Source organism: Drosophila simulans, chromosome 3L, assembly GCF_016746395.2.
Source record: "Drosophila simulans strain w501 chromosome 3L, Prin_Dsim_3.1, whole genome shotgun sequence".
NCBI lineage: Eukaryota > Metazoa > Arthropoda > Insecta > Diptera > Drosophilidae > Drosophila > Drosophila simulans.
Window position 1 is genome coordinate 3000338 of NC_052522.2, and position 12636 is coordinate 3012973.

At 46.9% G+C, this 12636-nt stretch overlaps 5 protein-coding genes across 6 annotated transcripts; 4 read left to right on the top strand and 1 right to left on the bottom strand.

Moving 5' to 3' along the window:
* Positions 1 to 54: 54 nt before the first annotated feature.
* On the top strand, positions 55 to 1921 carry LOC6736550 (peroxiredoxin-2). Of its 2 annotated transcripts, none has more exons than XM_016170728.3 (5): positions 55 to 185; positions 776 to 936; positions 1003 to 1120; positions 1185 to 1590; positions 1653 to 1921. In XM_016170728.3, exons 2-5 carry the CDS (start codon positions 783 to 785, stop codon positions 1701 to 1703), a joined length of 729 nt encoding a protein of 242 aa, XP_016030131.1. In that variant the 5' UTR covers positions 55 to 185; positions 776 to 782; the 3' UTR covers positions 1704 to 1921. The 2 variants fall into 2 exon arrangements, with proteins under 2 accessions (XP_016030131.1, XP_016030130.1); XM_016170727.2 differs by lacking the exon at positions 55 to 185 and adding an exon at positions 303 to 503.
* Positions 1851 to 4548, bottom strand: LOC6736551 (phospholipid scramblase 1). Its single transcript, XM_002083385.4, has 4 exons — positions 4344 to 4548; positions 3451 to 3944; positions 2716 to 2874; positions 1851 to 2602 (listed from the first exon to the last, which is right to left on the bottom strand). Exons 1-4 carry the CDS (start codon positions 4456 to 4458, stop codon positions 2579 to 2581), a joined length of 792 nt encoding a protein of 263 aa, XP_002083421.1. The 5' UTR covers positions 4459 to 4548; the 3' UTR covers positions 1851 to 2578.
* Positions 4549 to 4780: 232 nt separating this feature from the next.
* On the top strand, positions 4781 to 7961 carry LOC6736552 (sphingosine kinase 2). The gene is made up of 2 exons (XM_002083386.4): positions 4781 to 5898; positions 6428 to 7961. Exons 1-2 carry the CDS (start codon positions 4922 to 4924, stop codon positions 7434 to 7436), a joined length of 1986 nt encoding a protein of 661 aa, XP_002083422.1. The 5' UTR covers positions 4781 to 4921; the 3' UTR covers positions 7437 to 7961.
* A 177-nt stretch (positions 7962 to 8138) lies between these two features.
* LOC6736553 (CRAL-TRIO domain-containing protein C3H8.02) lies at positions 8139 to 9612 on the top strand. The gene is made up of 2 exons (XM_002083387.4): positions 8139 to 8499; positions 8812 to 9612. Exons 1-2 carry the CDS (start codon positions 8341 to 8343, stop codon positions 9319 to 9321), a joined length of 669 nt encoding a protein of 222 aa, XP_002083423.1. The 5' UTR covers positions 8139 to 8340; the 3' UTR covers positions 9322 to 9612.
* Positions 9613 to 10086: 474 nt separating this feature from the next.
* Positions 10087 to 12551, top strand: LOC6736554 (putative glycerol kinase 5). The gene is made up of 6 exons (XM_016170729.3): positions 10087 to 10478; positions 10556 to 10649; positions 10875 to 11374; positions 11432 to 11884; positions 11950 to 12113; positions 12182 to 12551. The coding sequence occupies exons 1-6, from the start codon at positions 10299 to 10301 to the stop codon at positions 12456 to 12458; spliced, it is 1668 nt and encodes a 555-aa protein (XP_016030132.1). The 5' UTR covers positions 10087 to 10298; the 3' UTR covers positions 12459 to 12551.
* Positions 12552 to 12636: the final 85 nt, after the last annotated feature.

The following is a 12636-nucleotide window of genomic DNA, read 5'->3' on the forward strand; positions in this document are numbered from 1 at the left end:
AATTACAAAATTTGCGTTAATATGAAAATTAAAATATGGTTTCAAAATGAAATTTATGTTGGCAATGCTGAACTATGCAGTGGTGCCGGGACGGCATTGTGGTATTTTTGCGTATTACGGCCACACTAAGGCCGGCAGAAAAATTTGTTATTAAAACAAAAAGAGTTAATTATAGCGCGTAAAAGGTAACAGCTGTGCGTTTGTGTTGTTGCTTAATGCCAGCAAGTAAACTACCCTGCAACTAAAAATAAATATTAAAATCGAAGCTTTGCAATCAGATTGGCACTGGAATTTTAGTAATTCTGAAAACTTAATTTAAATCAGTTACACGCTGACAACTATAAATTATAATAGCAGTGAAGTGAATGAAATTGATAAGCTTATCTTTTCGGAAGCGCAGCAACAATAAGCGCGTTCCACCAAAATCAATTGAAGTTCTGCCCGTTGAAATAGTTACTTTTTTGACTGCGTGGCTACAAGTTGTGGGCGTGTTCGAATTTCGGGTATGTGCGTACAGTAGAGACTGGCTAGCATGTACTGTACAACGATGTATTGCATACAAGGAGTATCTTCTCTCTGAAGTTTAGTTTTGTTCCTAATTAACTTTCAAAATTATATATCTTTACATCATTTATAAAATAAAAGCTAGAAGGGGGACCACTGTACACAGGTTTATTATAAATATAAAGAGCGGCAATAATTGTAAAGGCTGCGTGTCATAAATAGGGTATAAACCGAATCCAATAGCTATATACGTACGTGGATCTCGTTTCAGCCCAGTCATGTCCAAGTACTTATCTGTCCTACTGCTGTCCGCGGCACTTGTTGGAGCTGCCAAGCCGGAAGATAATGAGTCGTGCTATTCCTTCGCCGGCGGCTCCGTTTATCCCGACCAGCCAAAGGGCGACCATCAGCTGCAGTACACCAAGGCAGTCAGTGAGTTCCATTGGACGCAAACAAACAGGGATCACTATTAATTCGCTGTTACCTTTGTTTCCTCAGTTTCCAAGCCAGCTCCGCAGTTCGAGGGCACAGCCGTAGTGAATAAGGAGATTGTGAAGCTATCACTGTCCCAGTATCTGGGAAAGTATGTGGTGCTCCTCTTCTACCCGCTGGACTTGTACGTACATCTACATTTAGTATAAAGTTCTATACCTACATCGCATTTATCATTGCCATTTTAGCACCTTTGTATGCCCAACGGAGATCATCGCCTTCTCCGACCGCATCGCCGAGTTCAAGAAGATCAAGACCGAGGTGATTGGCGTCAGCGTGGACTCGCACTTTACCCACTTGGCCTGGATCAACACGCCGCGCAAGGAGGGCGGCCTGGGCGACGTGAAGATCCCACTGCTCTCCGATCTGACGCACAAGATCAGCAAGGACTACGGCGTCTACCTGGAGTCCAGCGGCCATGCGCTGCGCGGTCTCTTCATCATCGATCAGACCGGAGTGCTGCGACAGATCACCATGAATGATCTGCCCGTGGGACGCTCTGTGGACGAGACCATTCGTCTGGTTCAGGCCTTCCAGTATACGGATACCCACGGAGAGGTTTGCCCAGCAGGTTGGCGGCCAGGTGCCGATACGGTAGGTTTTTGAAGCATTGCCTAAAGTAAATCCTTTCTCATATTATTTTATTACCCCTACAGATCGTTCCCAATCCTGAGGAGAAGACGAAGTACTTTGCCAAGAACAACTAGGGACAGATAGATGCACACCACCTTAGCAGCCCAGCCCAGTTACATTCCTAATGTTCACGACTGAATCACGACCCAAACGAACAATCGCTAGAGTCCTCTGTACAGAAAGTCCAAGTCCGCAATGCCACCGATTGCGAATGTTTCGCATTTGCTTTGTACAAAATATAGTTTGTTTATTTTACAGCATAACTGAGAGATAAATAAATTCATGAAGTACATGTGAAGGTGATGCAAATTGCGCGGCGCCACAGGAGCGGGACCAAAAAGTAGGAGATCGTATCGATCTCAAAATGCCTTGAAAGCTGGCTCACGAGGCCAATATAATGGGTAACAATTCGATTGCAATTAGTTTCATACAAAAATATGTTATATGTAATATGTAGTAGGTAATAGGTAATAGTAAATTAGTTAGGTACGCCATGGTTGCAGTTAAGTAATCCTGTGCTCCGACCTCTGCGTACAACAAAGCTAGGTCTGTCGAGGTATATAAATCTGGGGAAACGGGACGGGGCGACGACAATAACAACTAGGACGTCATAAGGCACTCGTTCTCGTCTGATTCTTCGTGTGTAGTCTGTATTGTGCGTTTGTCAGTATGTGATTCATTGTGGAGAGCTTTAAATGCCAAAAACCGAGGTTCATAAAATAACGAAGGTGCAACTGCGGTTCAGATCCAAGTTGTGCGGGAGATTCCTTTGCTGGGGAGATTCCGTATCGATCAAAGCGTTGCACTGTTCAGATTCCCGGAAATGTTAATCAAATAAGGGGTTAAAAAGTTCTTAGAGCTATGACGATGCAACACGTCGAACCAAAAAGCAGTCGGCGATTATAATGTTTGGGCGTTTGTTCCTGTTATAATTCGATTCATCCACAGCCTACTGCTCGTAATAAACCGCGTCCTGAAATAAACACAAACACAAATCAATGAAGGGAAACGAGTATATTTCACTGGCATATGCTATATTTCACTCTGCGATATATATGTCGATATACTCAAAACTGATATACTCACAATCAAAAAGAGTGCTGCGAATATGAGCGCCTTCATGCGAACATCCAGATTCAGGGGGAAGGTGACGCTGAAGTAGTCCGCATCGGTGAACAGCTCCCTTCCCAGTCCGGACCATTGTTTGCTAATTTTGCCGATCTCCTCGTTGTTGGCGCTCAATACCTGTGCGCGGTTAAAGGGGCGAGAGATGTTTGCGTTTCGCATTAATCGGTTCGCAGTTCGCGGCATCGCAATTAATTGACTCGCTCTGGACAGTCAGGCATGGCTAACCATGACGTCACTGCCTTGGATTGCAGTCCATGTACTTCTATACGAGCACAGCAGCGGTCAGCAAAAAGGGCTAATAGATTTTTGCTATAAATTGATTTAGGTCTTATCTTCATATAGAGGCATATGTTTAATAACATATTTAATAGAAAATGTAAACTTATTTGTGTGATATTAATTCGAACGCTGTTGTGTGTTCATAATTATATAGAATGAGGCATTTACCAAAACCACAAATATATGTATATAGCCACTTATAAATGTTTAATAATTAAGAAAGCAATTAAGCGGAAGCCTGATACTGTTCATTTGGGAATTTTATAAACTTCGACCTCGACTGATGGAGACCATCTGTGCTCCGACGATTTTTTAGCTAATCCGCTGACCGCTGCTGTGTGTGTATACACTTGTTTGGGCATTGGGAATCGAGATCGAGAGCCACGAATAACCACTTGTTGGCTGCGTACTGACCTTGAAGTTGGTATCGCTGAAGCACTTGCATGGACACACGGGTCCCTCGATCTGCAGGACGATGTCGCCGAATGTGTTCTTGATGTTGAACTTGGGCCGCAGGAAGGTGCAGATCTGCTCCACGCTTCCGATCACCTGGCCGGGCGGCGCCGACACCTCTACGGCGTTCATGCAGCTGGGGAAGCAGCAGAGGATGTCACACTTGAAGGGCCGGTACAGGTGGAGCACCTCGTTCTGGAAATTGTCCAGGATCTTCATCTCGAAGGGACGCGACCGGCCGAGCATGTTGCGGGTGCAGCAGTCGCTCTCCTCGTACGCGAAGTACACATTCTGGCCCAGTGAGTTCTTCACCTTGAAGCGGTTCTTCGTCTCGAAGCCGGTGAGCAGCTCCAGTTTCTCGATCTTCTGCGACACGAGCAGCTGGTCCAGGGCGGTCAGGTATTCCAGTCCCTGCGGGCAGTTGGGCATGCCCACGGGTATCGACATCCAGTTCTCTGCAATGGGGCGTTGTTCCGGATTAGCTATCTATGTATTTATATTTATCTATATGCACAGAGTGCTTTTCCTATATCTATGCATGGGTAAGGGAAATTAGCATAGCTACAATGGCGGTCAGGCGATTAAGGCCAGTGATAGGAGTTTTTAGTATAGACTAAACTTGGAATCACTTCATTTTTATTATTATTGTTTTAGGACACTTTTAAATATATTTTTTCATAGTTGGGGTGCTATTGTCTGGTCCGCTGCTGTACTAAACGCCAAGAAGTTGACGACGGCGGTTCCGCCTTTCGCACACGCCCACTTGCCCACACAGACGCGCGCAACCGACTAGGTCCATCCGAGTGATGGAATTCAACAGTGGGACTAATCCATATATGTCCATCACTACGCACCAGGTCCGTTGGCATTGTTGCCGGCATTCGCCGCCTGCGGCTGCAGTACCACTGCTCCATTCTCGTCCTGCGGTGCATTCTGCGGGAGCACCTTGTACTCGCTCATCTGCATCATTGTTATTTCCAGCAATTAAATTCGAATCGGATTCTTGAACAGTTCACAAAACACTGAATGCAGCGTGACCGCGTTGCGAACGCCGAAAAATCAGAACAAATCCACCGTACGAAATATACTATCATATATTTTGGTATTTATTCAAATATGGATGAAAACAAAGGCTTTCAACACTCAATGCAGTTCCAGGTTAAATTCGTTATAGGCTGACGTTTTTCTGAATTAATTTGTATTATTGCTCTGTATTGTAATAGTTTCGAAATGAGTAATTTAATAAATAACGGGTTTCTTTAAGCTAGCCTCCTTAAGTTTCATGGATTTTAAGTTTCTTTGTGCCAGTTGGTATATTCGCGGCTGCCACCGACGGTAACACTGCGGCCATGATTGGATGATAAGCGAGCCATAAAAGCCTGGACACAAAAGACCTGAAACATGCTGCTTGGCAGCCGAATCTCCAGTCGAAATGAGCGAATCTCTTGATAAGACCACCAGTCCGAGCTCGGCCAGTTCCAGGGCCACGCCCCGGGGGGCGGAGGATGCGGATGAGGGCCACGACGTGAGCGACACCTTCTACACGAGCCAGCGCAAGAAGGGCAGCCACGTATTTCGGGTGCGCCTGGACGCCACAGGATTCACGCTGCAGCGGGAGTCGCCGGGCGGTAGCATTGTTAAGGAGCAGCATGTCCGCATCTCGGACATTGTGGGTGCCCGCTGCATGCGGCCCAAGAAGAGCCGGCGCCTGGCGATGTCGGGCGCCTGTGCGTGCAGCTCTGGTAATCCCAATTCGCCAGCCATCTCGGCGTCCGGCGATCACCATCGCCCTGCCACCACACCAAGCAAATGCAGCACCAATAGCCGGGATAATATCCCGTCGGATGGCGGCGATGTCAGCGCGTTTCTCTACGTGTTTGCCTATGTCCTGAAGAAGAGGAGCCTGCGGTCGGAGTTGCACCGCGAGCGAACGGTGCTCACTCTGCGCTTCAGATCGTTCGACACCTTCGAGGACAACATGAGGGAGGCGGATCGTTGGTACAGATCCCTTCGCTGGCAGCTGCATCGCACGTTGGAGGAGATCTTTGTGGCGCCGACAGTGGATGAGCGACGCCGTCGAGTGCTGGTGCTATTAAATCCCAAATCCGGTTCCGGTGACGCTCGCGAGGTCTTCAACATGCATGTGACGCCGGTGCTCAACGAGGCCGAGGTGCCCTACGACCTGTATGTAACCAAGCATTCCAACTTCGCCATCGAGTTTTTGAGCACCAGGTGCCTGGACGCCTGGTGCTGCGTGGTGGCTGTCGGCGGAGACGGTCTCTTCCACGAGATAGTCAATGGACTGCTGCAGCGCCAGGACTGGGCCCACGTCCTGCCTCATCTGGCACTGGGAATCATTCCTTGCGGCTCCGGGAACGGATTGGCCCGCTCCATTGCTCATTGTTACAAGTATGTTATCTTTTTTTTCAAGTTTCATTTGGAAGAACCCTACTGACTTATGTGGATCTTCATATTTCGTGTAAAACAATCCCTCCAGCGTCTAGACGTGCAGTTTTCCAGAGAATAGTTTTCCTTAATGGCTTTTCCATTATTAGATTACATTCTGAGCATAAGCAAAAGTAGTTGTCTTATCGTGTCAAATGGTTTTTCTGTTTTGCAAGTGGGGATATCCCCTTGAAGTTAAATTGACGTCAGACTAGAACAAACTTTCCATATCGTTAAGTAATTGCCCTAATTTCGTTAAACATTTAGTGGCATATCATTAAACTTAGAAATCATATTTGTATTGCCATCATTTCCTATTGCTTTATGTTCATTTATAGCTCAACTTCCCGATAAAAGAGTATAAAAAGGGTAATAGAAAAGAATGTTTATAGACTTTCAAACCATATTCAGGTGTCTCATAATCGATCTATTGGTTGTAATCAGATTATCAGGCTTGTGTTGAAACCTATCCCCTTGATACCTTTCTCTCCAGCGAACCATACTTCAGCAAGCCAGTGCTAGGAGCTGCTCTGACCGTAATCAGTGGACGCAGCTCACCCATGGACGTGGTCCGCGTGCAGCTGCAGAGTCGCTCCCTCTACTCCTTCCTGTCCATCGGCTGGGGTCTGATCTCGGACGTGGACATCGAGAGCGAGCGCATTCGGGTGTTGGGCTACCAGCGCTTCACCGTGTGGACCCTCTACCGTCTGGTGAATCTGCGCACCTACAACGGCAAGATCAGCTATCTCCTAACGGACCATGAGGTGTCCTCAACCCATAGCGCTACCGGCTATGCTGCCCAGCGGAGAATGCAGAGCAGCCGTAGCTGCAATACGCACATCGACATGCTAAATGGGCCGGCGCCCATCTATCATTCCAGTGCCGAGTACCTGCCACAGGAGTTTGCGGACGTGATCTCCCTGGAGACGTCCATCAATCAGTCGTTCCGCTCGAGGTGCGACAGCTGGTTGTCGGGGGGATCGCGGCGCAGCTTCTACTATTCCATATCGGAGAGCATCTACCACAGTCTGGCGGATGAGAGCGAGTTCGCCGGCCTGGCGGCCGCCTCGCTGGAAAACAGGCAGCAGAACTACGGTCCGGCGAGCGAGCTGCCGGACCTGAGCGAACCGCTGTCCGAGGATCAGGGTTGGCTGGTGGAGGAGGGCGAGTTCGTCATGATGCACGCCGTGTACCAGACCCATCTGGGCATCGACTGCCACTTTGCGCCCAAGGCCCAGCTGAACGATGGCACCATCTACCTGATCCTCATACGCGCCGGCATCAGCCGCCCGCACCTGCTGAGCTTCCTCTACAACATGAGCTCCGGCACCCACCTGCCGGAGGCGCACGACGACCATGTGAAGGTGCTGCCAGTGCGAGCATTCCGCCTGGAGCCCTACGACAATCACGGCATCATCACGGTCGACGGCGAGCGCGTCGAATTCGGGCCCCTCCAAGCTGAGGTCCTGCCGGGCATAGCCCGCGTCATGGTGCCCAAGTAGGAGGAGCTTACTAAAGACCATCAAGCAATAGAAATCTCAATTTAGGAATCTCTGCATTTGTAGCTAATACTTAGGGTCCCAGGTGGCCGACATGAGAGAGTTGTGCATTCTACATATTTCGTGTTTTTTGTGGCCTGCTTCTGCCAACCAATCATGTATTGTTAACATTTTGAACACAATAACAGCTATTTACGAAATATCTAACATGTTTGTTTATAAAACGTGTGCCATATAAACTGCACGTGAATTTATTTTTATCTCGGCTGTTCAAAATAGTGATGAAAGTCTTATTTATTTTGTTCTTTTTTTGAAAACTGTGTAACGAAATGAGATATTTATTCAAAACGTTTAAAGATGATTACAAATAAATCTTCATGAATTCGAGAATCTTAGAAAGTAACAGTGCAAAGAGCTAAATCATTTACAATTCCCTATTTTAAAGTAGAAAGTTAAGAATATAACATCTTTATAGAAAGTCTAAATAAAATCTTTGAGCTTGGAATAAAATTAAAACATAAACTTTTATTTCAGCTTTGTTTCAATTGTTTTCTTCAATTTAATATTTACTTTTATATATTATTTTCTAAAGTATATTATCAATTAAAGCTTTAATTGAAATGTAACGGGTCCAACCAATAACGGTAATTTTTCGGTATTTCGTGCTTGCATCTAGTATTTTTGTGGAACGCAAATGACAGCTTTTAGAGAGATTCATCCGGTCACACTGGTCGGAAAAAAAGAATAAAACAAATCCGTTCCGTTTGTGAAAAAACATTACCGAGGAAAAATAAACAGCGCTGCTTACATTTCTCATAGTGTCAGCACATTCCGATTCCAGTCCGCGACTCTCCAGCACGGAATCCCAGTCTGCATTCCGCTCAGGAAGCGATTCGTGCTCTGCAATATGTCGTCCGAGGAGCTGGCGCCAATTAACGAGCAGGACTTCAAGGATCTCAAGGAGCGCATGAAATTGATTGTGGAGGCGGATCCGAAGCAGTATCACAATGACTTTTCGCTGCGCCGCTATCTGCGCGCCTTTAAGACCACAGATGACGCATTTCAGGTGAGTCGTTCGAAAATAAGGCCCAATAATAACCACTATCTGAAAATCTCAGAAACCTCAGTTTTGAATAACCTTTTAATAGGTCTCGAACAAATTTCCCCCTTAATTAGTCCCTTTGAGTTCTGATTAAGTAATGCAATGCCAAATTTAATTCCTTTTATGGATATAAACCAATGGACAGCTTATGATATCATCATCCATATAATGGGCCATATAAAAATGATATGAAATATGCAATACCCTAAAGGGATTTCAGATACTTTCATAGCTATGACTATAAATAGTAGTACGAACAAAGTTTTCCTTTTACAGGCCATTCTGAAGACCAACAAGTGGCGCGAGACGTACGGCGTGGACAAGCTGTCCGAGATGGACCGCAGCCAGCTGGACAAGAAGGCCCGCCTGCTGCGCCACCGCGACTGCATCGGCCGTCCGGTGATTTACATTCCGGCCAAGAACCACAGCTCGGAGCGGGACATCGATGAGCTGACGCGCTTCATCGTCTACAATTTGGAGGAGGCGTGCAAGAAGTGCTTCGAGGAGGTCACCGACCGCCTATGCATTGTCTTCGATCTGGCCGAGTTCAGCACCAGTTGCATGGACTACCAGCTAGTGCAGAATCTCATCTGGCTGCTGGGCAAGCACTTTCCGGAGCGCCTGGGCGTCTGTCTGATCATCAACTCGCCCGGTCTGTTCTCCACCATTTGGCCGGCCATTCGCGTGCTGTTGGACGACAATACGGCCAAGAAGGTGAAGTTTGTGGCGGACGAGGTGGAGCTGTGCCAGTACCTCATCCCCGACATCCTGCCAACGGACATGTAAGGCTTCCGCCTCGAAACCAGCATCCGACGAAGCTTCTGCTAGGCGTAGACATATCTCCAAAGAGAACCGAAACCAGTACCTAAGTTTGCAAGGAGGCTTCTGAGAGCTTTTATCCAGTACAGTACTCTATCTGTAAATCGATGTGTTTAACAAGTTGATTGTAAAACGTATTCTATTGGACACCACAACTATTAGTACAATGCTAACTATTTTAGATAAAGGTTTATCTTGTATGTGTAGTATCTATATACCTGAATTCGTACCTATATATATATATATATACATAATATATATGCAAGTGTCTATGTGTACAGCAAATAAAGTTGTTAAAAAAAAAGCGACGCCAAGATTAGATCGGTGTTGCGCCGCACACGTGAGTAATCGTTTTGCGTTGATAGTGCTCTAATTTTAGAGGACTTATCGCTACCTTTTGATAAGAATCATAATCCTGAGCGATTCGTGGTGGTAGCTCTTATCAAAAGATTGTTTTGGTTTTGATGATTTGAAATTGGCGCCAATCAGAGTTGCCACTACGCTGGGCATCAGTGAAGGGATATTTATGTGTTAGCCAGCAATCTTGCTGGCTATAACAGGATGCTGCAATTATATCAGCAATTAAACTAAACCCATATAACAACCCTTGAAAGTAGATGCCTATTTAATTTTTTTAAATGGCTACAATCTGATTGTTTTGATTGGCATCTTATTAGTTTCTAGCTACTTTCGAGCTAGTTGACTTGCAGCTGGCGCGAGCAGGTGGCAGCCCTGGATAACCAGTTGTGTTATCATCTGGAGGCGAAACAAAAACAAAAGTCGAGCACTTGATAAGGAAATCTGAATCGCGCACTATGAGAGCTCCCCGGAATAACAATAACAATAGCACTAGCCGCAGCAGTAGCGAAATGGATAAGTCGCCCCGCCAGTTCGGCGCAACAGCGTCCCAAAGCCAGTGATTGACGAAGCGTGCGCTGGGAAACATGTCGGCGCCTCCAAAAGTAGCAGTCAAGCCAGCAGGAGTAGCCAAGGATTCCCAGTGTGCGGAGGACTCGTGCCCAGGCTCACCCGCTTTCATACTCGCCCTGGATGTGGGCACCACCTGCGTGCGGAGCTTCGTTCTGGACGAACAATGCGAGGTTCGGGGATCGGCGGTGGATGCTGTAAGTGATTCGATCTTCAAGTGACCCGCGGTGCAAAGTTAATTAAGCAAAACCTTTACGACCTTTGGCGCAATTAGGTGGAGCTACTGAACCCGCAGCCGGGCCATTTCGAAATCGAACCCGAGAGCTTGTGGCGCAAAATCGTTGGCGTTATAACGCAGGCAGTGAAAAGTGAGTATCGCGGATCTCTAAAATCCCCAACAGGTTTAATAGATCGTTTAATATATTAATTAAAGGCTTATGTGTGAGCCACTCCAAAAATAAGTGAGCTACAGCTGAATTTGGGCACAGATATGATTACATATGAGATTAATTATTCATAGTTATTGAATTTTCTAGTGCAACACGATTGTGAATCTGAGATAAGCTTGAACTTACCTTTGATGCTATTTGCAGATGCTAAACTGACACCACCGGACATCACTTGCCTGACCATCTGCACGCAGCGCTGCACCTTTCTCACGTGGGATCATCGCAGTGGCGAGTACTATCACAATTTCATCACCTGGAAGGATCTGCGCGCCGACGAGCTGGTCGACCAGTGGAATGCCAGCTGGACGAAGAGCTCTATGAACTGGTTCTCGTATGCCCTGTTCCTGCTCACCTGTCAGTCACGATTCCTTGCCGGCAGCGTCCTCAAGCTGATGAATGGCCAGGTCACACCAAGGCTACTCTTCGAGATAATGAACAACAAGACGTTGAAGCAGGCTCTGATGCAGAAGAAAGCACGTGTGGAGCTGCTCGACTCGTGGATCCTACACAAGCTAAGAACTGGCAGCAGTAGCGATAAGGATGTGGAGCACATAACCGATGTGACCTCGAGTACGGCGACGGGTTTGTACGATCCCTTCACGCTCAGCTGGTCGCCGCTTATAAGCTGGCTATTCGGCATCAATGTGAGTTGGCTATATCCTCCTGAAGGCTCGATTTTCATTCATTTGCTTCCATTGCAGTCAAAAATCCTGCCGCGTGTGGTGGACAATGGCTACAAGGGATTTGGGCATGTGCATCCCACTGCCTTCGGTTCGGATTGGGCCAACACAGAGATACCCATTGCTGCCTCTTTAAGTGACCAAACGGCAGCCATTTGGGGCTCCCAGTGTTTCCAGAGGAACGACGTCAAGGTCACAATGGGTACGGGTGCGTTCCTAAATCTGGTCACGGGCGATCGTTGTCAGGCTGCCATCTCTGGCATGTATCCCCTGGTGGCCTGGCAGTTCAAGAAACCAACCAGGCAGCAGGGAGCCGTCTACTGCATTGAGGGAGCATCCCATGACTTTGGCACCGTGGTCACTTGGGCGCAATCGTGCGAGCTCTTCGATAGTCCAGCGAATACCTCAGATATTGCACAGTCAGTTCCAGATACGAACGATGTGTTCTTCATGCCCGCCTTCAGTGGCCTGGGGGTATGTTTTTTTCAAGCACTTGCAACTGGCTCAAGATTAGCTAATCCCCATCTTATCTTTGACAGCCCCCGGTCAACGATTATCGGTCAGCAAGTGGCTTTATTGGCCTCACTCCGTCCACCACCAAGGCCCACATGGTGCGGGCTCTGCTCGAGAGCATAGTGTTTCGTCTGGTGCAGCTGATTGAGGCCGCTGAGAAGGAGACCTCTCAGAAGCTTCATATGATTAGGTATTTCTATCTATCTAGCTTAGACATCTTAACCAATTTTACAATGCACATACATGCATCTATTTCAGGGTTGATGGCGGCGTCTCCCGCAACGACTTCGTCTGCCAATTTCTGGCGGATCTCAGCCGACTGAGGGTGGAGCGGGCGGAGAATGCGGAGAGCAGCATCATGGGCGCCACTTTCATGGCGGGTATCAATCACGGAATCTGGCGCGATGTGGAGGATCTCAAACGTTTCCGGCAAGTGGAGCGCGTCTTCGAACCGCGTGCCAAGGAGTACGAAACCATTGCCAACCGGATGGACAAATGGAGCCGGACGATTGCCCGGTTTAGTGACTGGTATTAGGTTAAACTTTTATTTTTTGTCTTTGTTATTTGTTATTCATTAGTCACTTAGAAGGCTAGGTAGTTGGTAAATAAAATGCTGAATTTTTTATTACATATATTTTTATGTACTGGCAAATGTATATTGATAATCTTATAAGTTTAATAATTTCAAAATAAAATAAATTTCAAATATATTA